Source organism: Heliangelus exortis, chromosome 21 (genome assembly GCF_036169615.1).
Source record: "Heliangelus exortis chromosome 21, bHelExo1.hap1, whole genome shotgun sequence".
In the NCBI taxonomy this organism is placed as follows: Eukaryota; Metazoa; Chordata; class Aves; order Apodiformes; family Trochilidae; genus Heliangelus; species Heliangelus exortis.
Window position 1 is genome coordinate 1,061,196 of NC_092442.1, and position 25,146 is coordinate 1,086,341.

A 25,146-nucleotide genomic window follows, 5' to 3' on the forward strand; every position below is an offset into this window, starting at 1 on the left:
ACCTGTCAAAGGGATGTCCCTCAGCAACCTGCAGGTTAGCTTGAGCTGGAGATGAGGACACTACCCCAGCACTTCTTGGAGGGGGTAAGGGATGTGAAAGGGAATTAATGAAGAATGCACACAGAGTACAACTGTACAGGCTCAGGGTTAGGTCACCAAACTGGATTACAGAAGATTTAAATTTTGTCTGGTTTCCAGTCAGTACAGTCTGGTTTTAAGCAAACCTCTAGGAGATGGACTGAAACCCTAGAAACAAGGAGGGTACTGCAGGTGGGCCTTCATCACCAGCCCTTTCTCTGATCTTGCTCCAACATATGGCAGCCTCCACCATGTGTTGCAATGGAGCACAACCTTGTCCTTTCATACTAGGGACACCTTGAAAATATTTACAGGACCCTAAGGGAGATGAAGACACTGCAGTGCCTGGTTTCTAAATGTCCCCTGGGCTCAGGCAAAAGCCAGACAGGTCTAGATCTCATGTTTAATCTGACAGCTATGATCCTTCTGCCCTGTTTCTCTTTGTTGATTGCCAAGTGAAGATGCACATCTGAAGCCAGAAGGATGATTTACATCCTGGAAGCACCCATTTCACTCCACTGACTACAAAGGAGGCAAAGCAACCACCCACGTGTAGCCATCTACACCAGACATCTAAATGTGGGCAAATGAAGCACAATTGACCTGAGGTACTGTGAGCAGGAAATGACCAGGGGTTGAAGAAAGAGGAGTGAAATTCTGCACTGAACATCTCTGTTCTTCTGTGTATTTATCTGGCCTTTGGCCTTGGGCTCACAGAGCTGCCAATGCTCCACAATTATGAGAAGTCTTCCACACTTTTGTCAAACTCTGAGCCTTTGCAAGCTCACTCTGCCACAATTAATAAAGTCATGCTGAATTTAACATTCCTTGAGCCCCTGACATCAAAGGTCAAAATGAGAAAGAGATCCTTTTTCATAGAGTATTTTTGGTTCAAGGGACTTTCAAGGTCATCTACTTCCACTGCCCTTGCATTGGTCAGGGACCCCTCCCCCAGCCCAGGGTGCTCCAAGCCCCATCCAACCTTCAACACTGCCAGGGATGGGGCAGCCACAGCTTCTCTGGGAAACCTGGGACAGGGGCTCAGCACCCTCACAACAAAGAATTTCTTCCTTGTATGCAATTGCAATCTCCCCTCTTGCAGCTGGAAACCCTTCCCCCTCATCCCATCCCTCCAGGCCCTTGTCCCAAGTCCCTCCCCAGCTTTCCTGGAGCCCCTTCAGGCACTGGAAGGTGCTCTAAGGTCTCCCCATTGCAGCCTTCTCTTCTCCAGGTTGAACACCCCCAACTCTCAGCCTGGCTCCAGAGTTGCTCCAGCCCTTGGATCATCTCCATGGCATTTTCCAGAGTTACTCCAACAGCTCCATGTCTGTCCTGTGCTGGGGACCCCAGATCTGAACCCAGCACTCAACAGAGTGGGGCAGAGGGGGACAATCCCCTTCCTCCCCTGCTGCTCACACTGCTGGGGATGCAGCCCAGGACAAGGTTGGTTTCTGGGCTGTCAATGAACATTGGTGGCTCATGTCAGGTTCATCAACCAATACCTCCAACACCTTCTCCTCAGGGCTGCTCTCAATCCATTCTCTGCCCAGCCTGGATTTGTGCTTGGGATTGCCCCAACCCAGGTTCAGGACCTTGCACTTGGCCTTGCTGAACTTTCTGAGTCCAATTCTCAAGCCAGTCAAGGTTCCTCTGGATGGCCACCTTTCCCTCCAGCACATCAAACATACCTCAGAGCTCGGAGTCATCAGCAAACCTGTTGAGGGTGCACTCAGTCCCTGTGTCCCTGTCTCTGCCAAAGAAGTTCAACAGTACAGACCCCTGAGGACCACCACTCATCACTGGTCTCCATCTGGACAACAAGCTGTTGACCACTACTCTGTAAGTGCAACCATCCAGCCAATTCCTTATCCACCAAGTCCCAGGATCTACCAAGTGGTTTTCTGATCACACACCAACATTACCCATTTCTCTCATCACAGAGCAAGCACCTTAGAGACAACTCACCTGTCTTCTTATGACCTCTTAGACACCTTCCCCACTGTTCTAAAAAAGCCCTGAAAGCACTCACCCACCTGCAGGATTCCAAATCCCTCATGTCAAGCCAGTTTGCCACTTCTCCTCCAGACAGGGACACTCAGGGTTCCACTGTGCTGGAGTGCCTCATGTGCCTCAGGCAAACCCTGACTGAAGAAGACCTCTAAGTCAGAGAGCACAGCAATGCCAGCCTAACACTAATGCCATCATCAACAGGAATTATGTCCTTTTCATCTTCTATCTCTGACAAAGTCTTGCTTTCCTGACTCTTCTCCTGACCTGCTTGCACACATGTGATCAAGTGCTGAGCTTCATCTGCTCTTCAGGATACACACCAGCCCCCAGTACTCCCCACAGTTTGCAAACCTCTGGATCATAGCCCAAAGAAAACAGTGCCACAGAAAGAAGAAGTTGCTCAGTGACACTTCATTCCATTCCTCCAAATGATCCATCCTCCTTCCCAGCACCCACAACACTGGGCAGGAGATGTAAGCACTTACCTGCACCTCTGTTCCTTCACCCAGACCTTGCAGTTCTGTTCCCCTTGATGAGACAGGCTCTGTGCCCTCCCCAGGGAGCACTGTGCTGCCAGCTTGCTGGGGAGGCACTGTCAGACATTTCTTGTCTCCTGCAGCATCTGATCCCTGTGGGGAAATGCCTAAGTCCTGCACCAAGGGCACACTGGGAGAGGAGAGCTGTGGCAGCAAAGAGGCTTTCTCTGGCAGAGACTGCACTGAGCTGTCATGGCTGGAGTGGAGATCAGTCAGTTTGGCATCTGAGCTATCAACAGGAACTTTTTGTTGAAGCAGAGGAGCAGCTGTCTGGTGTGTGGCTGGGCTGCGAGCAGGAGGAGAGCACCTGGCTTCTCCACGGGGCAGTCTAGAGGTAAAAGTGGCAGAAACAGCAGAATTTGAAGGTGAAGAGCAGTGAGAGGCTTGCAGCAGAACTGGGGAAATCTGGGCTGGAACTGAATCCACTGACTCCCCATACTGAGACATCGTCCTCACAGAAACCTCCCGGCACACCTGGAACATCTGAAGCTGGGACAAATCCACCAGGACACTCCCAGCTGTTGGAGAAGTAACTTCTATTGCCTGTAAGCAAAAAAGGAAGCAATTATTTAATGTACCCAGTTCAGCCTCTCTGATGATAGTTCCTGAACCCACAGTTAACAAAGGCCCCAAAGCTCTTGAGAACCAGTGTGCAGAATTCTCACCCTTATGCTCAGTTTCAGGGAATAATGAACAGTAAGGAGAAATTGTTACATTGACCATTCCAGAAACTTGTTATTCTATAAAATATTACTATATTCCTTCCAGCTCCAGGATTTAACTCTTCTTGTTCCCTACACCTTAAAGGTCATTCCTCTTTTTGACCACCCTTTTGTCTACTTGCCCACACTGCTTTTCTTTGACCTGTGTAGTGGAAAAACCATCAATATGGTAAAAGAGGAATCACCCAACACAGCACCACCCTGCTTTGCACTGTGCTCCTTTAAATACCTGTGGCTTTCCTCTCCCATAGCCAATGGCACATCGTGTGTGCAGAAGGCCCCAGGCTGCTTTTAATCCTTGGAAGTTCTTTACCAGTAGTACTTCTACTGGACCCTGTCATGTTTGTACATCCCTCCCTTTGCCTGTCCCTAATCTAAAAACAGGCTGGGGAACTACATCTCACCCCCCTAGAGACAAGCCCCAGGTGCTGGCAAGGTTGTGCAGTTGTACTCTGTCCATGCCCTGTGCACTCATTGCTCACTGAGCTCACTGCTTCCCCAAGGATAAAGCCAGTACCTAGGGTAAGACACAGAAGGCTGACATTAATTGTCCAGTCTTGCTAACGAAGGATCCTGCCACAGAAATTTCCCAGCTTAGTTATACCAAGAACCCATCAAAAATCTGGACAGATGTCTTTGTGTTGCATCAGTCAAAGCAAACAGCCCCAGCACCGTCCCTTTTCTGATATCATTCTTTGAGGCCAAAGACTGCCAGTGCCTCCTCATGGCATGCTTACTGGATCAAACTTTCCAGGTCCTGAGGCTCTGCAGCTGCCCCTTACCCCTGCACCAGCCTCCAGCCACCCACCTGCAGGAACACCAGCACAATACCTTCCGTCCGTCCGCATACACAGCGTAACCAGTGACCCGCACTCCATTGGAGGAGCCTTCAGCATCAATGGTGACAGGTAACCAGCTGATAACCAGGATCCCTGCTGAGGGACCAGCTTCCACCTGCACATCCAAAGGAGCATCAGGTGTGCCTGCAAGACCAAGCAGATTTTCCTCTTGTTTAGCTGACTACAGCAAAAAGCAAAACTAAACACTGGTTAGAATAAGAGAAAACTCCCACGGACTTTTAGCACAACTGTCCTAAAACAGGCAGGCTGGTCTTGGGGAAATGACAGACAGAACCACTGAAAATGAGGTGCTCTTGTTCTGTGAAAGCTTTAATGCACAGAAATTAGAACTTTGCAAAAGTAGCTGAGGCCAAGATGCAGCATCCCTTAGAGCAAGGTCATAGCAAACCAGGTCTCCCGTGCCTGAGAGACATGCTGCTCAAATCAGCCAAGGGGAGGTTTCCCCAGAGCAAAGAAAACCAAAAAGAGAGAATACATTTTTAAAACAAAGCAAGAAAAGCGTGAAGACAAAACAATACAGCATCTCAAGCTTTGGGACCTAACAAGCTTTGCTTCCCTTCTCCCCCAGGCTTTGTAGCAATGTGGTGACAGAGCACGCTGCTCCGAGCACTCCATGCATGGGGCATGACTGTGCTGGTACCTGCTAGTGGGGTAGTGAAGTGTATCACAGCCGAGTTCTGCTCCTGCTCCTGCCCCTCTGGGACCTCTTCCCAAGGTGTTTTCAAGGGCCGGGCCTCCAGCTTGGCAACATACTGAGTGCTTGGCTGCAGGTTGTGGAACGTGTACCAGTAGACCCCAGGTTTTGTCACGTCCCATTCCTCCCCGTTGAGATACACTGCGTGGTGGTAATTGCTGTTGTAGGGGAGCCACGTGACCTCTGCTGACATGGCAGTGACACTTCTGACTTTCAGCATAGTCGGTGCCATGGAAAAATCTTGCCCCACAAAGAAAGTGCAGCGCAGTTTGTCGGAGCTGCCTCGCTCTGTCACGCTCTGCACAGAGACACGGTAAGCTTTTGTCTTTAGATCCAGCTTCTCGATCACTGCTTTGGTCTGAAAGCCACTCTTCACATTTTGACGTAGCTCTTCATCCACATAGATGTTGTAGCTTTGTATTTCTGGGCAGCCAGCTGGGAGTAGTGGTGGCTCCCAGCCTACAACTATGCTTCTGGCAAGCTGCTTGATCAGAGTCAGTTTTCTCGGGTAAGGCACTGCTGTGTGACTAACAGGTTCCTCCTGGTCTCCTTCTGCTCTACTAGCCAACGGGCTGATGCTACTCTCTTCAGTGGAGAAATCACTCTTATCTCCACTGCTGGTGTTTGCACTGACCAAACTTTTCTCCTGGTATGAACTATGGGTGAGATCATTCAGCTCCGAAGGCAGAAACGTCACGAGGTCATCGTCTGAAACTCGCTCAACAAAATTGGAGGGGACCAGCCCTCGCCGCCCATCCATCAGCTCCCCTAAACAAAAAACAGGAAACCTGTTACCACTGCACCTACCAGCCAGCCTTCCAACCCAGCTTTGAATGACAACACTTATGGTAAGGCAGAACTGCACTGCAAAGCATCTCTGGGAGGTCACTCCTGGTGAAGTTTCCTGCATATGTTGGGCCTCCCTAATTAGATGACAACTCACTGCTCCACACATCCCAGAGCCAACGAAGCAGCTGTTTCCTGCAATAAGCTTAACAGTATTTCCTACTTCATGATCCTCCTGTTCCTCATCACAGCTCTTCCACTGTCCTAAATGCCTCTTTCTAACCTGCACAAACTATGGAGATGGATGACTTTACATCTTCTCTCAGCCATCCTGATTTGGGGGGTTGTAGTATTTGCTCAAAAAAGTCCATCTTTCCAGCTCTGTATTCAGCTCTGGCCTTCTTTTCACTTCCCTCCTTTGTTATGCTAGCTTCTGTGACACAGATGTCCCAAAAGAACCCGTGAGGACTGACACCACTTGCTATGTGCAAGACCCACCAAGTCCCAGTCAAATGAGCAGTGTGTAGGAATTACACTGACTTTCCCCTTTCAAATTCTCCCTATAGCAAACCAATTGAAAGCAGGGAAAGCAGAAAATGTTAGTAAAGAATAGACTTTTTATTCTTTAAACAATAAACAAACAAACAAATAAATACAGAAGAAGCTTGAAAAGAGAAAGAGCAAGCCAGAACAGTCAAAGAGCAAGCAGTGCAGCCTGGCATGCATTTGCCTCAGCTCTTGCAAAGCACCTCAGTACATGAAGATCCTTCATCTCACTCAGCCAGCTCCACAAAAAAACTTCATCACAAATTAACAGCTCACAACTCTTGTGTTCAGTTCCACCTGCTTATTAGTCAACCAGGATTGTGTTTTCAAAGATGCCAAAAGAGAGACACTGTATAACACCAAAGAGCAGAACAACTGCAGTTTGGGCTGCTTATCTCCTACCCTAAACTCTGCCAAAAGAACAGAGGTGATCAAGGACAGAACTGCCTGGTCTCTGGCTTGCTGTGCCCTCACTGGGAAGAGGGAACCACACCACCTGCAGAAAGTGCCCAGGGCTGAACATGTTCTTCTCCATGGCTAGAGAGGAACCATACTGGATCAAACCTGGAGTTCTGCTGAAAACAGTGGCAAAGCTCTCACTGAAATCACGAGATGAAGATTTCACACCTTAAGACTTACTTTATTCATGACATAAATAAACCCTTTTCCAACAGAATTCTCTCTTCTCTCTAACTGTGGCCAGAAAACCTTTATCTTGAGGCTTCAAGATTCATTAAACTCCTTTTTTGTTTGTGCTTCTCTTTTTTTTGGGTTTTTTTTGGGGTTGGGATTTTTTTGGGAGGGGTTTTTTCTTTGTCTTGTTGCTTTTTTGTTTGGTTGGTTTTTCTTGTTTGGGGGGGGGCTTTTTAAAAATTCTTTAGTTTGCTTGTTTGGGGTTTTTTTTTTGTTTGTTTGTTTGTTTGATTTATTTTTTTTAAGACAGATAAATTCTCCACAGCAGTTTGGTCACATTTCAATCTACTAAAACACACCTTCAAAGAAGCCATCTTCATCCATGTCTCCATAGATGTAAATATATTCTCCAGCAGTCAGTGGAAGCTCTGCCTCTGGGTTTTCATTAGGCCCATCAAAAGGATTGTAGCTGAAATATTTACAATATGAAGACTTACTTTGTGTAAAACTCCCATAACCACACATTTAAGCTGTGATACCAACCTTGCTTACAAATCACTGGGACTGCATCTACTTTTTGCCAACAGCAAATACCACAGACAAAGGTCATGACTTTATGGTTTTATATATAACTAATAACACATCACTCCATGTACAACTAACTGCCAGGAATATTGTTCTGAGTAGCAGAACAAGATGTGTTGTGACATCTGAAGGAAAAGATCAGAACAACTCAAGAAAGTGTAAAAGAAAAGACTGAAATTACCTGAGTGCCTGTTGTGTTTAAGTCTACCAAGTAGCTAAATTGCAGGACTCTGCATTTCTAAAGTACACATTTTTTAATTGACCTGAACTCTTATTTTATGTTTTATATGCACTATACATTTCATGTGTTTAAGAGTTTTGGCAAAAAAAAAATTTATATAGAAAAGACCCTACACTTGTAACATACACTTAACTCACCAAACTGTAATGGACAGAAAAAACACAGAATCTCAAAAGTCCTATGTTTAAAACCTTAACAATGAGCTGATCTGTGCAAGAAGAGTGAAAAAAGATTTCTAGCCTTTTTCTTCTTATTCCAGCCTTCAGGATCCAAGTTATAAACTCTCAGTGCTGGAACTCCCCATTTTAAACAGTGGTCCAAAAGCTTCAGCAGTGTGAAAATGATAAATATACTGGTGTTAGGATCTAGACTGTGGTTTGTTGTAACCTGCCTGCTCAGGGATCCTTCAGCTCATCACAAGGCCTATCACAAAAAAATGTCTGATGAAAAAGTTATCATTGCAAGCACCTACTGCCAATTCCTGCACTTTAGTCTTTAAAAAGGATTTCAAAATGCCAAAGCAATCTTATCCCCTCTGAGCTGAGCAAGATCTTATGGTCCAAGACTCTAAGATGAAGACACACCACATTTAATCTGCTCCTCACCAGCACAGAATCATCCCAGCTGAAAGATGTCAGTAGTCTCTGACCATGATGGCTCAGTGAATAACAACATTTAATAGAAAAATCTGGATTTACTCTGTGCATTTTTTTTGTCTTTGTCAAATTACAACCAGAAAGATCTTGCTCCCCAAAAAATCAGAAATTATGGGCCAAAATGTTCTCAATTTTCTCAAATTTTCTCAGTTGTTGGAATAAGATTTCTTGGAGAAAACTTGGATTATTCTGGAGAAAGCAAACACTTCAACATGTCAACTCAAACTTCATTTTCCATCCAGTATCACATTAAAAAAAGAAGTTTCACATTTTGCTGTTCACTGAACAACTAATGAGGGCAATGCTAAACACACTGGATTTGCTTGTACAGGAAACAACAGGTCTCCAAAAAATCCCATGGAGGAAATAAGATACAGGATCTAACCTAATATCCACCTCTAGAAGTGGTGAATCCCAGAAAAGAGCATGAAGTTGGCAACTATGAGGCACATGTTGGCAACTATGTTGGCAACTCCCAGTACCTGTATCGAGCCAGGAACACCTGGAGCTTGGCAGGGCCCTGGCTGCCCCTCTCTGGCATCACAGAGATGCTGTCAACATCCAGCTCCTCCATTTCACTTGCAGTGTCCACCTAAAAACATTAAAGACATGGCCCAAATCAGTGTAAAGGAACACTCAAAGGGTTAGGACACCAATGAGTAAGTCCTCTAAGCCCCAGTCTGGCCACTGAGCTAAGGAGCAGGTAGAAGAATGGTTTTTAAGGTGAAGAAGTAGCAATAAGAGGCAACAGCTCCAAGTTGCAGCTTCAGAGGTTCAAGTCAGATATTAGGTCTTTGCCCAGGTGGGTGATGCAGCCTTGGGATGAGTTCCCAGAGCTAGGAGACCTCTACTCTTGAAACACCTAGAGCCTCAGCTAGGCAAAGCCATGGCCACACTTACCTATTGCTGCTGACAGTACCACTGGAGTAAAAAAATTGTATTAGAGACTCTGGAGGCCCCTTCCACCCTACCCATCTGTAATTCAGCATACTCACTTCCTGCTTTCTCTAAATGGTGGCTGACCCTCTGTGCAGCATAACTGGATATTTGAACAAAGGAGACCTCACAGCTCCACTAGATCTCTGAGTCTCCAAGTGCTTTTGCTGAGGCAGTTCCCTTCCAGCACATGTAAATACTTTAATACAATGTTAATGTACTTCCAGAACGTTGGATGCAGCTGGGTTGGAGCTGGCAGTGCCAGCCAGTCCAAACTGCTGGCTCTGGTAACAGCTAGTAGCACATCCTCAAGGAAAATCTACAAGAGAAAGGGCAAGCATACAGCTCATCTTCCTCAGCATGTTCAAAATAAATTTGCAGCCCTGCATGTGTTTAAGGGTAGCTGAGATACCACAAAAAAAAAGCTCAGTAGTTTTCCCACACTTCCCACCAACTGACCACCCCCCTGCTCCACTCCTTCTCCAATCTCCCAGCCCTCTGCCAGTTCTTTCCTTCCTGGAGCACAGCATTATGTTCAAATGAGCACCACATGGGCATCCAAGGCTGTTTCAGTTTTTCCTACAGCTTTTCTTTTTTTTTTCCCTTTTTCTTCAGGCAGCCAGGAGGGAATGAATGCAACACTACTGGTGCTGTGAGCAACGCATTTATTCCCTCATGCCTGGAAAGCCCAAGCTGCAGAAGGGACTCCCATACTGACCTCTGGAGTTGGGCAGGATTTGGGACTGTTCTGCATGGATTCTGATTTTGAAGAGTTTGACTGAGATTCCACTTTCTTGGCTTGTTTCTGCTCTGTTCTGGTAGCAGCAACTGGTGAGCCAACAGGGGCATCAGGTGCCTGCTGCAATGACTCCACCTCCTTAGTCTCTTCATTCTGAACCTTCTTTGCACTCTGAGTGACCAATCCAGAAACAGTTGATTCTACAACAAAATAATCTGTCCATTATTTTTAGCCACAGGCAGAATACAAGAACAGCAGTGAGCATCACAGTGAGCAAACAACCTTTGCAACAGCTCAAGTCTCTAAAAATGTTACTCATTTAACACTGCACCAGACTGGGCACCTTGGGCTCTCCTTGGTTAGAGAAATGCCAAGTTCTCTTTTTGACTCCAAAATGAACCAAAAGTATTTATGACAGAGAGCCAGAGATCCCAAAAGTTAACCAAACATTGTATTACTTCCTTTCCACCTTTCCACCTGCACATATAACACCTCATTTGTCAAAACAACCACAGGCATCTCCAGCAATTACCCTGCTCCCCGTGGGTCTGTGGGGTAGAGCTGCAGAGAGCAAGAGGAAGCTCAGAAGTCACCAGTGTAGAGGTGAGAAGGTCGATTTTTCCTGTTTGAAGTCGGAATTGTTTGAGTTCCTGAGACAGGAGGCTGAACTGCTCTGTCTGACTGCGGCACTGCTCTTCCAGATCTTTCACCCGGGCCTGACAGGAGAGACAGAAGATGAGGCACAAACCCACAGCAAAACAAACAGCATTTGCCTTGGATGCATCTTTTCAGTGGGTCTCAGATTCCAAGAACCTGTGCCCAGCCCAGGAATGGTCACTATAGACCAGCAGCTCCACAGCTGCAGCATCTCTGGAAAACCTGAGACTGGTCATGTATGAGGAGACTGACTGGAAGCTCTACTGGGCATGATTCCTGAAATGCTGGGTTTGAACTTCAGTCCCCTACCCAAGCCCTGCACAAGCCCACGTGAGCTAAATCAAAGAAAAATAAGCCTTGAAAAGAAAAAGATTGAAAAGATTTTGTATGTTTATTGGAGCATGAAAATCATGCCCCAAATAGGAGTTGCTCTCCCAAAGCTCCATCTCATCCATCACTCCAGAGGCTCCAACAAGCTCCCCAAACCTTGCCCTGGTGTCTCCCCATCATTCTGGGCAGGATTCCTGACCATCCCTCCAGATCTTGACTCCTCCAGGCACCAGGAGAGTCTCAGCACCCTGACCCATGATGCAGAACACTTCCTTGATGCAGGCTGCCCATGGACACCAGGTCCTACAGGGATGATTTGCTCCATGAAAACACAGGCTGAGTGTGAGAAAGGTAGATCTGGGCAAGAGGAGATGCAGAGGAGCCTGGGGGAAATAGAATGGACAGGGAAGGACACATTCCTACTAGACAACCATTTGTATTCTCTTTCTCTAGATCTTCCCTTTCCAAAATATTGCTGAGCCTTGGCTGGATGTGTTCTTGCACATCCCCAGGGTTCTAGTTGTAGGCAGATGGATTCCCAGAGGAATGCAGCTGCTCCTTTTCCTCTTCTCACTCTTCCACTGCCCAACAGCTTATTCTGGTTTCTTAGGCACATATCCCATGCAGCTCCTGCTCACAGGTAGTAAATACACAAAAAGAATTACTACTGAATGGGAACAGATCATCAACTCAGCAGCACTTCATCTGAGTTAATGCAGACAGTATTTAATTTGGCATTAGTGCATTTGGCTGAGGTGCAGGCTCTGCCTTGCAAGAGATGACTTTTGTTCCCTCTTTTTTTCTCTCTGGCCTGAGATGACACCAGTCTCTCATCTCATTGTTTTGTGTAGGTTAAGATGCATTCAAAGAGATGACTGCATTGTACTCTCCAAAATTTTTCATTCTAAAAATTTTTTTTCAAGTATCTTTCTCCTTCCAAATGAAAAAAAATCATGCCTTAAAATATGCTGTGAGACCAGAAGTCTGGGGTTTAGGCAACTCTAAAATAACACATCTGACCTGGAAAAATCTTTATTCCTGGTCTCAGAGTACCACTAAATCTTTCTTGCCTGCTCCATACCAAGTTACAAGGGTGCATGCATTTTTATTTTACTGAAACACACCTGTTTCAAGCACTTGTTTGTACGTTTGCCACTTGTTTCTTTCACAACTAGCTAGGTGCTCTCAGTCTTTAAGGGAAGCCTGGAAGTCTCTGGAGTCTGGCAAGACCTGAAGTGTATCTGAACTGATGGAGAATAAGGATGCCATGAGCAACTTTCAGAAGTGTCTGCATCCTGCACTTGCTGTGTAAAATTCTGTACATGCTTCTGTAAAATTCCTCTGCATACGTGGCTGTTGGAATTTACTTACACTTAAGATTTTTCACATAAATGCTTCTCCCCTACACATTATACCTCAACAGAGGAAAGAAGCCATGAGCAGTAAGAAGAGTTGCACTGGATGGAAGCAGGGCTTCCTCTAGACCAACATCTGTCCCTGATCACACCTTGGGATGACAAGACACAGGTCCAGAATTGCTGCAGGACCAGAGAGGGTTTCCTGTCTTGTCTGGAGACCTGAGCCAGCAAATGTGTCTAATAGCATCCTAATACCTTGGGTCTGTAAATTTATTAATCACAGTTCAAATCCACTTATACTGGTGGCCAAGCCAAAAGCCTGGATAATCCAGAGTTTGATTCTGAGATACCTAATTAGTCAGGTGTCTTTCAAATCTCATCTTATCTAAAATAATGTACAAACAACACTTCAATATGACTTAACTATTACAGCCAGACCCTACACAATGTTTACTTCCAGCAGACTACTTGCAGAGGTTCACACATAGCTGGGGAAGCCACAGGTTTCCTGGACAGTGCTAGGAGGCAGGGGGATAAGGAAGAGGGACTTGAGGACACAGCCAGGAGTTGCAGGGAACCAGCAGGAATCAAGCCCCAGGCACAGAAAAGAGGAGACTTTTGTGTCTATGTTCAACCCAAAAGAGGGAGAAAGAGGAGCCCCATACCACTTGAGATTGAGCAGTGTGATTACCAGAAGCTTCAAGGCCAGAGCCTGGAGGGCTCAGTTTACCAACCAGTTCAGAAGTTTTACTCTGATTTCCACTCCAAGATAGACTCAGCCACTATCAGCTCAGCCCTGCCTGCTTACACACTCTCCTTGGCTGTTCTTGTACACTTCTGCTACAGATGATGTTCCCAACCAGATGTTCCTTGTTGCCTTTCTCTGTATCACCTGCTCTAAGTTTTTTTGAGATCAGAAAAACCACAATTTTGCTAGAAGGGTCTGCAGTCCAGAGTCCTGCTCAAAACAGGGCTAATGCCAAACATTTTAAAGGAACATCCATAACTCCATCTGGATGTGAGCACACCCTGATAATGAGCTTGGGTTGTTCCCAATTCTTTTCCTAGAAGTTCTGAACCCTGTACCTGACTTTCTGACCAGATCTGTGAAGTCAGTTGACATTTTAAAAAGTATCACAGTACCTCAAGCACTGCATTAGATGGCAGAGCAGGGAATCCAGAGCCCTGCAGTGTGCAATGTTCAGCCACAGAGCTTCTCCTCCACATCCATGCCTGCCCACAGTCCCTCTTCCCTGACATCTCAGCTCCACATTGCTCATTAGATCTTCTCCCAACTCTTTCCTGTCAGATATGAAGGTGACTGCTGCAGTTTTCCATCCCCAACAGTGTCCACCACTTCCATGTAAGGCTGATTTCCACATGTTTTATGAAGAGGCCAGCTAACAGGCCTAGGTAGTTACCACCTCTTCTGTGGAAACTTCACAACCTCTGCTTCCCAACTCCTACCCAATGACAAAGCCAGCAGGACTTGCCTTTTTCTTCTCAACATTTCCATTTGCAGTGACCCTGCTGTCACTTCTGGGTTTTGAAAGAAACACCTCATTCTTGGACTGCAAGTACTTCCCAAGACTTTTAAATGTATGCAACATGTGGAAAAGGTGCACAGCTGGATAACTCTTAAAAAAACCTGAAAATGTCAGAAATTGTTCCATCTACTTGTACAAAAGCAAAGCACTGAAACAGAAAAGCAGCTGCTCCATTAGACTCATAGTGGTAGCTCCTTTCATTACATTCATTTCTTGGACGTGACACTCTTGCAATTTTTTCCAGAGTAAAGTTAAAATAAGAATATCAAGCAGCTGTCAAAGTCAGGGCAGAGAAGTGTCCTGTTTGACAGGATTATAGCAGTACCTGCATGCAATCCAAAGTACTCTGGTAGCAAGAAGAAAAGCAAAAAGAGATAAAACCACATCAGCAGTTGCAGCAGCCAAAAATCAACAATCTGCCAAAGACAACCCAGCCCTCAGTTTGAATGAAATTGTTCTCTCACCAACCTACAGTCCCTGCTCCATTCCAAAATCTCATGCCCCAAAGCATTTGTTTGCCAAGCAAAAGCCAAGCAAAAATTCCCACATAGCAAAATCATGAATAAAATCACCACACACTTTCTGATGGCTTCCTAATCACAAGATGCTTTGGGTTTCAGTGCTGTATTTCAAACCCTCTTTTCCCAGCACTTAGTCCAAAGAGTGCTGGGAATCAAGGCAGAGCTCAGAACCTGGCCTTGCCATGATGTCAAGCAGCTAACAGCCTGCTCAGTCATGCATTCTGCTCCTTGGTCAGGGTAAACAAGGAAAGTTGAGCTCAGCTCATTATTTCCCAATAAAATCCCACACCGAATTCCTGAAATCAGGCTGTGGCCTTTTGCATCTCTGCAGTGCAATAAGCAGTAGAGAACCTTCCCTCACGTACTTTGGAGCCACTGATGGACTCCTTCACCCCCCTGATCACAACCCTCAAGGTTTTCTTTCTAAGCTGGGCCAACCCTTCTATCCAAAGGCATCTCTGCACATGAAAACCATCCCAGACCTTTACTCACCCCAGCACTGTCTTACCACAGAACTACAGAGTAGCTGAGGCTGGCAGGCAGCTCTGGAGATCACCTAATCCAACTCCAAGCAAGGTAAAGCTAAAGCAGGTTGCTGAGAGCTTTGTCTTGTTGAGTTTTGAACTTCTCCAAGCATGGAGACTCAACTTATTACAATCAGGTGACTGAACTCTTTCAACAGGGAAAAAGAACACACTCATTCTTCATTAATATTACACTGCAGAGTAATCCAAACACATGTAAAAATTACAATATCCAGTGTAGGCACCCCAAAGCCCCTAATTTTGTGCTACACTTATGTTCTGGAATAACTATGATTATAGTTAAGTTATTTAAATGACTGCTTCTTCTCATTAAACTAGCTTGAAATCACAATTTATTGCTTTGGTCCATCTGGTGTCACTGACTTATAAAGCATCATTGTACCAGTAAAATGAAAGCAAGAATGTTTAAGTGATGAGGCCCTTGCAGAAGGGCACAACCAGCCTCTCAAACACAAACAAAACAACTGCCCCTCTGTTCCTGGGTACAGGTAGGTGGGCAGTTGAAACCAAAGTAGCTTCTCCAATCCTTTAATGAATTAGTACAGAAAACATTCAGGAAGGCCCAAACCTCCCTTCCCTTAAAGGCTGCTAAAAAGGCAGCTAAACCCCAAGTGACACAAGAGCAGCATCTGCCCCAGCTCTGATCCTGTCCCTGCAGCCAAAAGCAGATGCTGCAGGAAGGACACACTGGTGTAACACAAAATGTCACTTCCCCAGGACACTCACTCAGCTTGCAACAAATTCAGTCCCATTTGGCAGGAGCCCAGAACTGGGCTCTCCAGTTCAGACACAGATCAGGCACCTTTCAAAGGAGATGTTCTTGGCAGCCACAGAGCAACCTCCTCCACTGAGGACACTTTCTGTCTCACTCAGCTCTCCTGTACCAGCCACCAAGCTGCTGCACAGCAGTGGCCACAGGCAGCCCAGCCTGCCAGCTGACTGCTCATCACCACTACAGACAGGACCATGGCCTCAAGGGCCTGAGATCTGACTGTCCAGGGGCTGTGCTGTGGGGCATTCTGCTTGGTGGAAGAACTTTTAGGACTCGGACAACCTCAGCAGACTGAGCAACCTCAGAAGGTGCCCCATTTGCCATCACACTTAAACCAACTCTTTAGCAGCCACTAAAACACCACAGCAAGTTCCAGGATTTGGCATTTTGCCTTTGCAACCTCAGCAATTTACAGCCAAAGCTTCCTCCAAAATCATCCTGATAAACACAGAGGTGATGCAAATCTAAACCACAGCAATGCTCCTCACATCTGCCAGGCTGCACCATGATGCTGTCTGCCACCATGGCAAAGTGTGGTGTGGATGTCTGGAGGGCAGAGCACCCACACAGCTGCTCCCAGCTCAGCCAAAGGCCACATTTCTCCTTTGTTTCCCTAAAAGCAGAGCACATATACACAGAAGAAATTTCAAATCACAGAGATGCAAGCATTCTTCCTCCCTGCAGATAAACCTGGAAACACAGAAAGCATCTCTGAAGTTGGTTACCTAACACATTCCTGAAAGGATAGCTGGGCATAATCTAAATAAGTAACCTAAGGACTGAGCAGGCCAGGATTTTATCCTTGAAAACTCTGACCCCAGAGACTACTCTGCCAACACAACCCACACTTGTTCATGGCAGCAACATGTTGCATCTGATCAAGATGCATTAAAGCATTTTGCTCAAAAACCAACAAAACCCAGGGCATCAAAAAAAATGACATTAATAACAAAAGATACCACATCTGCAGCCACTAATCCATCTTGTTCTCTTCTGTCTTACCTCCAGTAGCTGTACAGCTCCTTCATGTTCTCTTTTTGCCTCTGCCTGTGCCTAAGAAACAACAAGAAATTGAGTAAATAAGAAAGCAGACTGACTAAGCTCCCTTCTATCATCACCACCCTGATAGACCATTACAGATTAAAACACTTCACAGACTGAATGCACCACTGCTCTTTGGACAAGCATCAGTGAGAGATCAGAACTGCCATTGATGAGAAAAGCCCTTCCCTTTGCTTACATACTGGTTTCTCTAGATAGACACTCTTCCCTGCTTCACTTTAACCTGTAAACTCATATATAAACTCATACATACACACACCACACCTGCAAGGAAAGAAAGTGCAGGAGGGATTTCCAGGGATTCAGAGAGTAATGTGTCCATTCTCTGACATGTTCCATACCTGCTGCAACCGTCTGACCTCTTCTTGCTTCTCCTGCAGGACTACCAATGCTTCCTTGTGCTCAACTTCCAGCTGCTGCCTTCTCTCAGCCACATTTCTCATGTGCTGCAAAACAATTCACAGTCAGCTGAAGGGTGCTGTTACTGAAAAGCTGTCCTGTGTCCTATCATGGACCACAAAGTCAAAACATGGCCTGTATTTCATGTCATCACGGAGCAGAGGAGAAAGTAAGAAACTCTGATCACAAGCCAGGGCAACGCAGTCAAAGAAACTCCTTAAATCTGTGATGCTCACTTTATTTCCCCTCCCACCCTCCCTGAAACCACATATCAGGATCCCACAGAATTCCCAGCAGAAGCACAGAGACAAAAGAATGGACAAAAAAAAGCAAAGAGACAACATAGGCCATCCAGAAGCAGCAGTAAGTGCCTGAACAGTCTTTCCAGACATGTGGCTCCTACTGACCTTCAGCACCTGCTCTAGACTCTCCAGCTTGGTTTGGAGTCCTTGATTTGTCTGAATCACTGAATCCCGTTCCTTACTGACCAAAACCACCTGCAGCTTCAGGTCAGCATTCTCAGTTTCAACCTGAAGAGAAAGGATTTTCAGTCAGCACAAGTAGCTATGAGTATTCTTTGTATAAATAACAGAGGACAATTTATTTCTGTATCACAACAGGTTTTTTTGCAAACCTGCTTTCTACTCCTAATGATACCAAACTCATAAACCTCCCCTCCCTCTGGCTTTCAACCAAAGCACGAGCACTTGTCTCAGTCCTCAATGTGACAAACACTTCATCTGCAGATGCTGCTTCTCCCACCAGACTCACCTCCCCATCCTATTTGCAAGGAGGAAGGGACAGGGACAAGGGCAGGCTACACACTGAAAATGTATATAAAAAAGGCACAGAGGTCTACAAGCTTTTTTAATCCTAGATGGTAGGATTAAACAGAGAGAACAGTACAGAAAGCTCAGCAGCCTGCTGAAATCATGTTTAACTCCTTCACTTACTACTGAAAGTTTCAGCTATGTGTTTTGGGTCTAGGGTGCTCTATGACTTGATGATTATTAGCAATGCAGATGATTCACAGTGCAGATTATTCACAGCAAACATTTCCACATAGAGCAAAGAGTTATCAAAAATGTGGGAAGCTCCATGCACGGTGGCAACATTGACACTGGGATAGACAAGTGAATTTCTAACTCTTCTGCATAACATTTGTCCAGAGAAGGAGCTGAGAAACCCATGGAGGATCTTTATTGGAGGACCAACTCTTCCACCATTCTCACACACACGTTCCTAGAACACAACTCTCAGAGGTACAATCTGCTACAATCTGCTCTGCTCTGCTCCCCTACAATCTGCTCTGCAGCTTCACAATGCAACTACCCCACCTTTGTCTCTAGATGTGAAGCTTTTAGGTTTTCCACCTGGCAAGGACAGCTCTGAATTGCAGGGGTGTTTTTTTCCTCTGCCCCATCAACAGCCCTCTCTGAAGATGACAAAAATTGTTTGAAGTGACTGAGGACTTTCAAACACACCAGATGCTTGGCACCACTTGCAGTGATGGGTTCTGCTCTCCTGCCACTCTGACCAGTGTACATCGCACCCACCAACCATCTTTGGTTATGAACTCATTAAAAAGGAAGGAACTTAAAAGTAGGAACTTAAGTAAGAGCAAAGTAGCTTGCTCGAGTCTTGGGAAACTGTAATAAAAATACAGCAGTTAACTGCTCTGCTTGGTGCTCCCTGGGGGTGGCAGGACATGGGTACAGATGGGCACCTGAGCATTACACAGCTGGAATATTAAAACCTTGCATGCTAACAAGTTCTCCCCAACAAAACTTTACAGAAGCAAACGTTCCATCTGACAAAGATACTGCTTTTTACCTGTCCTGCCCATCCAGCCTTCTCATTCAGCTGCAAGTTCTCTTTGGCCAGCCGTGCATTTTCACTTTGTACCTCCTGCAGCTGGATCTCCTGTCAGAAGGAGCAGGGATTATTACACCTTGGACTAATTCCCCCAAATTATTCTGCAGATTGTTGACTGACAGTGCAGGATGCTGCTTGAGGGGTGGAAAGCAACAGTGTGTAGCACTGCCCAAGCAGACACCAGCCCTGTGGCAGATGACCCTTTAAGTTTTTTTTCCATTTACATAGCCTCAAAACCCAGAATGAGAAACAATGTGTTTACTTCACAGCTCCAGTGTCACATTATTTACATACCAGTATCTGGAGCTCCATCTCCACCTATATCAAGGCATCAAGTTTCACTGTTAGTTCAAGACCAGTCTTCTTGAAAAATTTCAGTTAAGGAAGAAAAACTGTTTGGAAGAATGATGCTAAAGAGAGTTTAGAATGCAAACACAAGAGTTTGAAAGGGCTGACTCTGAAACCAGGATTCAGTCCAGAGTTAGGAAAGTAAGGAGCCAGGTACCACCCTGCCTAAAGAGAATGCAGTCCCTGAGCAGGCAGACCATGGACACAAGGAGACACTGACTGAAGCTGTCAGGTCCAGCCCACCTGCAGCAACTTTGTACAGCACTAGAGGGATTTAATAGTTGCATTAACACACAGCTGCTCAAAGACACACACAGACTGCCCCATCCCAATATTCAAATATCTTCTGGCTATTCTGAGAGCTGATTCCCTGCACACACAGTCTAGGTCCCAGGACTTCAAGGTGAGTCAGTCCCTTCTGGGCTTTGCAAATCTATTGTCTAACAACATCCATGACCAACTTGTTCCTTAAACATCCCATTTTCATCCAGACAATGAGGCTGAGCTATGCACTGACCTGAAGAAGAGCTGCTTACAGAAGGTAAGCACCCTTGGGTGAAACTATACATTGTCACAGTCACCAACACCAACAGTGCTACTGTTGTGCAGTGCAACAGTGCAAATTAGAACAGAAAGGGGAAATCTCGATGCAAAATCTCCACAAAATTACACAGAGGCAAGGTTTCATCCAACAAGAAGCACAAGAAAATGAACACGGGTTTCTGTAATGGGCATCTCAAGATGCAGAAACCTCTTGATATTTGTCTGGAGTCCATAAGCAGATGATAACAGCTCCTCAAATTAGCAAAGACCTCGGAGTTTTGTTCTGGGATTTCTGTGGCTATAATTCAACCCACAGATAACTGAAAGAGTAAATAACTTCAGCCTTAAGGGCTGGAGCCCAACATCTGTGACACTGCTCATGTTAAGAGACACACTGGTGATTCCTTAATAAGATAAACTAATGAGAATCCAAACAGGCACACAACAATCTATCTCCTTTTCCACCACTGTGCTTCTGACAGCAGGCAACAAGAACACTTACCAGCTCTTTGCATCTTTTATGTTTTTTCCTCACTTCATGCTCAAGGTTTTCACATTTTTTGCGCTTTTTCTTGAGTTCAAATTCCTGCATGAAACAAGTACAAGTAGATAACCAAGTCTGCATTCTTAAATGCATAAGAAATTCAAGCCCAGCTTCTCAGACCCAATGCTGACAGCATTTTTATTTTTTTAATTTTTATTTTCTTAAAATCTCTCTGTGGCAAATATAAGCCATATAGAAATTAAGGGAGATTTTTTTTAAGGGTAGTAAAAAAAAAAATGTTTAAAGTGAAACAGCAATTCCCCTTTTCCCCAAGCCTTTACTCTTCTGGAAACAGTTCTCTGATTCCCATTTGCACAGATTGGTCCTATTTGTATGGGGGGGACAGGATGTGGGGGATAAAAAGACAGAGCTGTGCAAAATATTCAGCTTGAAACACCAGCTGTGCTATCAGAGCTCTTGCCCTAATTCAAACAACACCTAACAGAGAGCAGACATCCCCTGATTATTTACCTTTATCTGCACTTACTTGCTACCACTCCTGGTTCTTCAGACAGGTAAGAACTGCTAAGCCTCACTGCAGAGTGTCCTAGTTTGTTGCAATAATTCATACAGGACATGTTCCTCTCATGACACCTATCCCAGACCAGTCATATCTGTTCCCAATTCAAATAAGACTAAAACAAACACAGCACAGGATCTACTGGTGTGCTTCCCTCTCATTTTAGGGTGACATATTCCCCCACCAGCCCAATACCTGGAGGTGTCACCCAGATACACTCTCCATGCTGATGCCCTGTGTTTTCCCAACAACTCCCTGAGCTTCCCAGTTCTGCAGAGCAGCTGAAGACTTCAGTCCCCAGAATCTCTGCCTGGGCTGAATGGGTGAAAACCCCATGAAAAAAGCACAGCATTCCTTCACCCAAACTATGTTCACAACTTACCAGCTGCTGTATCTGTTGGCTGCTCTCTTGGTCTGCTACTGCATTTTTGGGAGGGAAATTTTCATGTCCTTCAGAGGCAGGTCCCAGTGGCTGCACACCTGGTCCCACCTGCAAAGTCAGGGAGATGCCAGAGAGCTCAGGGACAGGCAGGAGGACAGAGCACAGGGACAGGGGGAGAAGGGGCAACCCTGACAGTACCACCTGGGAGAGTAATGCTCCACATGAAAACCCCTGACCTCTAAACAGCACCACCAGACATGAAGAAAGGGGAACTCAGCCACCAAGGATCTCTCAGTTCTCCCGTTTCTCTGGGAGTCTTCTCAAGTCCAGCTCAGATCAGTCCAGCTGGGCTAAACCAGCCACGTGAACACTGGGCTCCAGAAAGCTCTCAGATATGACCCCCCATTTGTGTCTCATCTAAAGTTTCAATGAGAAGCATCAGCAACACCTCTCCCAGACCTCAAAAAAAGATGAAAGATGATCTGGAGGTCAGATGGTCACAACACAACCCTCATAAAACAGCAGAAAGTAGAAATAAGTGAAAATGTCTGAATCTGAAGACAGGAAAGAACACACAAAAAATACCAAGAAATGGTGCATCCCATCTCAGCTGGTAGCTGAGGAGGACTGAGATGGCAGCAGATGTCCTATAGCTTCTGTGCCACCACCAAACCAGATGAAAGGAGACACTTTTTTGTACACAAGTTTCTAAGAAAATGCCTTTTAATTTGGGCTCCAGACAAACATGCTTTTAATACTTCAAGCTTTCACTCTCAACTCGATATTTGACTCGACATTGTTTGACTAGGGCAAGGCCTAAGGTAAACAGAAAGAAGAAAGAAGTCTTTGATAATGTTTTAAACATTGAATTTAAAGCTATTTTTGATAAACACATTTTAGGGACAGGCTCATCAAAGGGAACTTGTACAGTGAGCAAGCAGCAGGATTTGTGACTCCATCTCAGCCTTTAACCTTGGGTTGGCTTCTCGTGGAAGTGGAATTTCTCATTTCATTTGGAACACCCACAGTGCTGAGGAACCCATGTCACTTGCAGTCAGTCATTAGAACAGTGGCTAAGTACCAAAACTAAAATGTGATTTCTTTTACCCCTTTTAGGTTTGAAAGACACAGGTTTTAACTACGCCTGTACTTGTGGCTCCACTGCTGAAAGCCAGAAAACTTCTTTTAAAGAGACTGCACACAAGCCCAGGCTATCAAGGTTTTCGCATTTTCTGCTACAAGAGAAATTCTGAAACCACCTCCCATGTGAATCTTATTCCCTACTCCCCTGAAACAAGGTTCACTGGGGAGTCTGGCTTCCTGAGCACCAACCAGTGCTTGGCCACCTTGAGATCCTCCACCATGGTACCCTCCAATCCCTGGGAGCTTCCAGATGTGCCAGGAAACCAGCACTGAATTCTGGAATATTTATGTGTAATGTAACTGAGACCCTTTTTTTTCTTTTTTTTTTTTAAACTACGTGGCACATCCTAAGCCTCAAATCTGTATTTCACACCTCCCCTTCAAAAATTACACTTCCTTGCAAAGTGATAATGTTCCACATCAGTCAATCTTAGTGAAATGATGTCCCAAGGAATCCTAGTGAAGTTACATCCTGCACAAGTGCCCTGCACTATGCTTCACATGTCACACTCTCTTGCTAATAGATACGCAAGACAAATTTGCTTGTTTGTGATCATTTCCCAGCAAAAAGCTAAACAGAATGATAACAATCCTAATTACAGACAACTACCAAAAATTACAAAATTATACATTTTACCACAAGGACCTATTTCCCCTACCAGAACAAAAGACACAGTCACATGCTCACTGTTATTTTTACCCAGAGCCCAGACTCATCACCATATTAAACAACTGATAAATGAGACTGGCACACATCACCATGAGAGCTGTGACCTGGAGCTCTGCCACCTCATTCCAGCAGGGACTGGAAGACACTCAACAAATGAGCCAGGTGCAAGAAATCTGTTCAAATACCCAGGTAAAAACCACTGCTCCTCCCACCCAGCACTCTGCCACATGCTGTGCACTGATGCTGAGAGGGCAGGATGGGGCCCTACACCTGAGCCCAGGCTCCACCACCTAAAGCTACAGCTGCAGCAGGCACAGAAAGACCTGTACTTTGGTTAATGACCAGAAAGTTTAAAGCACAAATTAAAATGAAAATGCTGTAGCCTTTCTAGAAAGCTCTGCCCTTGGCATCAGAAAGCACAATCCTGCCCCCCAAAAATCAACACAGTGTCTTTCACAGGACCATGGCCCATCCCCACTGCTCTGCCAGGGCAGCTCACAGCAAGCTGGAGCTGGACCAGAAAATAGAGGGAGGTTTCAGGGCAAGCAGGAGAAGGCTGGGTTTGTTAGGTTGGTTTTAACTTGGATTCATCTCATCCCACCACTCAACACCAGTTGCACCAATACAACTGAAGGGGCAGGGGGAACAAGCAGTGGGAAACAAGAGGCTGTTTCAGCCACCACTGCCACGAAAAGAAATCCCACTGCTAAATCATGATTTGTCATTACACAAGATGACAAGAACCACCCCAAAATTCTAAATAAAGAAGTAGAGAAATCAGAAGGAGAACAGAGAAATGTGATTTTCCAAGGACACTTAAGAGGAAATTTGATCTTTATCCTCTGTGGGAGTTCTCTGAAAGTTGGAGGGTACTACCCTAACACACCCTGCTGGTGAGCAGGACAGGAGAGCAAAGTAATTTCTTTTAATTAGAATAATGGTGGCTACTGCCCCAAGAGTTCACCATCAGCCTGGCACCACTGTGCCCACAAAAATACAGCCCATCAGCCCAGTGTGTTCTGCACTACAGGTTTCACCTAAAAGACTGCAACAGTCTCCTTGCTCCCCATCCACTACTGCTGTCAGGCTTAGTCTTGTTGCTACTTTTCAGCCAGAAAAAACTTTTGACAACGAGGAGAGACTCTCCTGAATCAGAAAAATAAAGAGCACACATGAGGAAGACCATAATACATGCTACAGACAGAATCTTCAGGGTCAGCTGAAAACCAAGGTATGGAGAGACTGAATGAAAGACAAGGGCAGAGCACGGGGGGAAAAAAAGAACTCTGTGCATTCCTCTTCATCGTGGAGGTGATGGGCCAATGGGACAGAAATCAGAGCTGAAGATCTTTCTCAAACTGAGCAGTCTGTGAGAAGAACTGTGGAAGCCAACAATAAACAGTAACAAATCTCCAAGATTAGACAATATTTACTCCCAAGGGTTCAAAAACCCCTTTTGGCATGAAGTAAATCTCTCACTTCAGCAGTAACTGAATCAAGGCATGTAATGTGTCTCTTCTCCAACACCACCTTACAATGCAAATTAACTGGAAGGTGGCAAATATCAAGTGTTAGGAGTATTTCTGTGGAGATCTGTGGAAACACAGACCAGTACATTTGACACCCGTTCCAGGCAAACTGATAGAAACTGCATCAAAGATTAGGCAGATATTAAAAAACAAAAACAAACAAAAAAACCCCCACACATCTTACTGGAATAAAAACACACTCACAAATATATAGTTTTTCTAAGGTGTCAGCAAGCAGACAAGGGAGACCAAGAAGGTAGAATCTGCCTGAGATGCTCTGGACATGTTCAACTACAGTGCTCTGAAAGGCTTCTGCAGACACTGAGCCACCACAGGGGGAGGAGGAAGGTTTCCACTGGGCTAAATATCCAGTAAAAAT

General features: G+C 45.4%; 1 protein-coding gene across 3 annotated transcripts in view; it reads right to left on the reverse strand.

Moving 5' to 3' along the window:
- The window catches only part of TSPOAP1 (TSPO associated protein 1), a 66,111-nt gene that overhangs the window by 19,563 nt on the left and 21,402 nt on the right, over positions 1-25,146 (reverse strand). For all 3 annotated transcript variants that reach the window (XR_011730119.1, XM_071765267.1, XM_071765268.1), the window contains exons 6-18: positions 21,426-21,533; positions 20,482-20,565; positions 19,047-19,136; positions 17,621-17,743; positions 17,156-17,260; positions 16,755-16,805; positions 10,555-10,738; positions 10,002-10,222; positions 8,830-8,939; positions 7,225-7,334; positions 4,847-5,668; positions 4,178-4,329; positions 2,574-3,167 (exon numbers count right to left, since the gene is read on the reverse strand). Coding sequence is in view for 2 of the 3 variants with exons in the window: in XM_071765267.1 (XP_071621368.1) it covers positions 2,574-3,167; positions 4,178-4,329; positions 4,847-5,668; positions 7,225-7,334; positions 8,830-8,939; positions 10,002-10,222; positions 10,555-10,738; positions 16,755-16,805; positions 17,156-17,260; positions 17,621-17,743; positions 19,047-19,136; positions 20,482-20,565; positions 21,426-21,533 (2,754 nt within the window). In the remaining variant the exon portion in view is untranslated. The remainder of the gene's footprint in view (positions 1-2,573; positions 3,168-4,177; positions 4,330-4,846; positions 5,669-7,224; positions 7,335-8,829; positions 8,940-10,001; positions 10,223-10,554; positions 10,739-16,754; positions 16,806-17,155; positions 17,261-17,620; positions 17,744-19,046; positions 19,137-20,481; positions 20,566-21,425; positions 21,534-25,146) is intronic.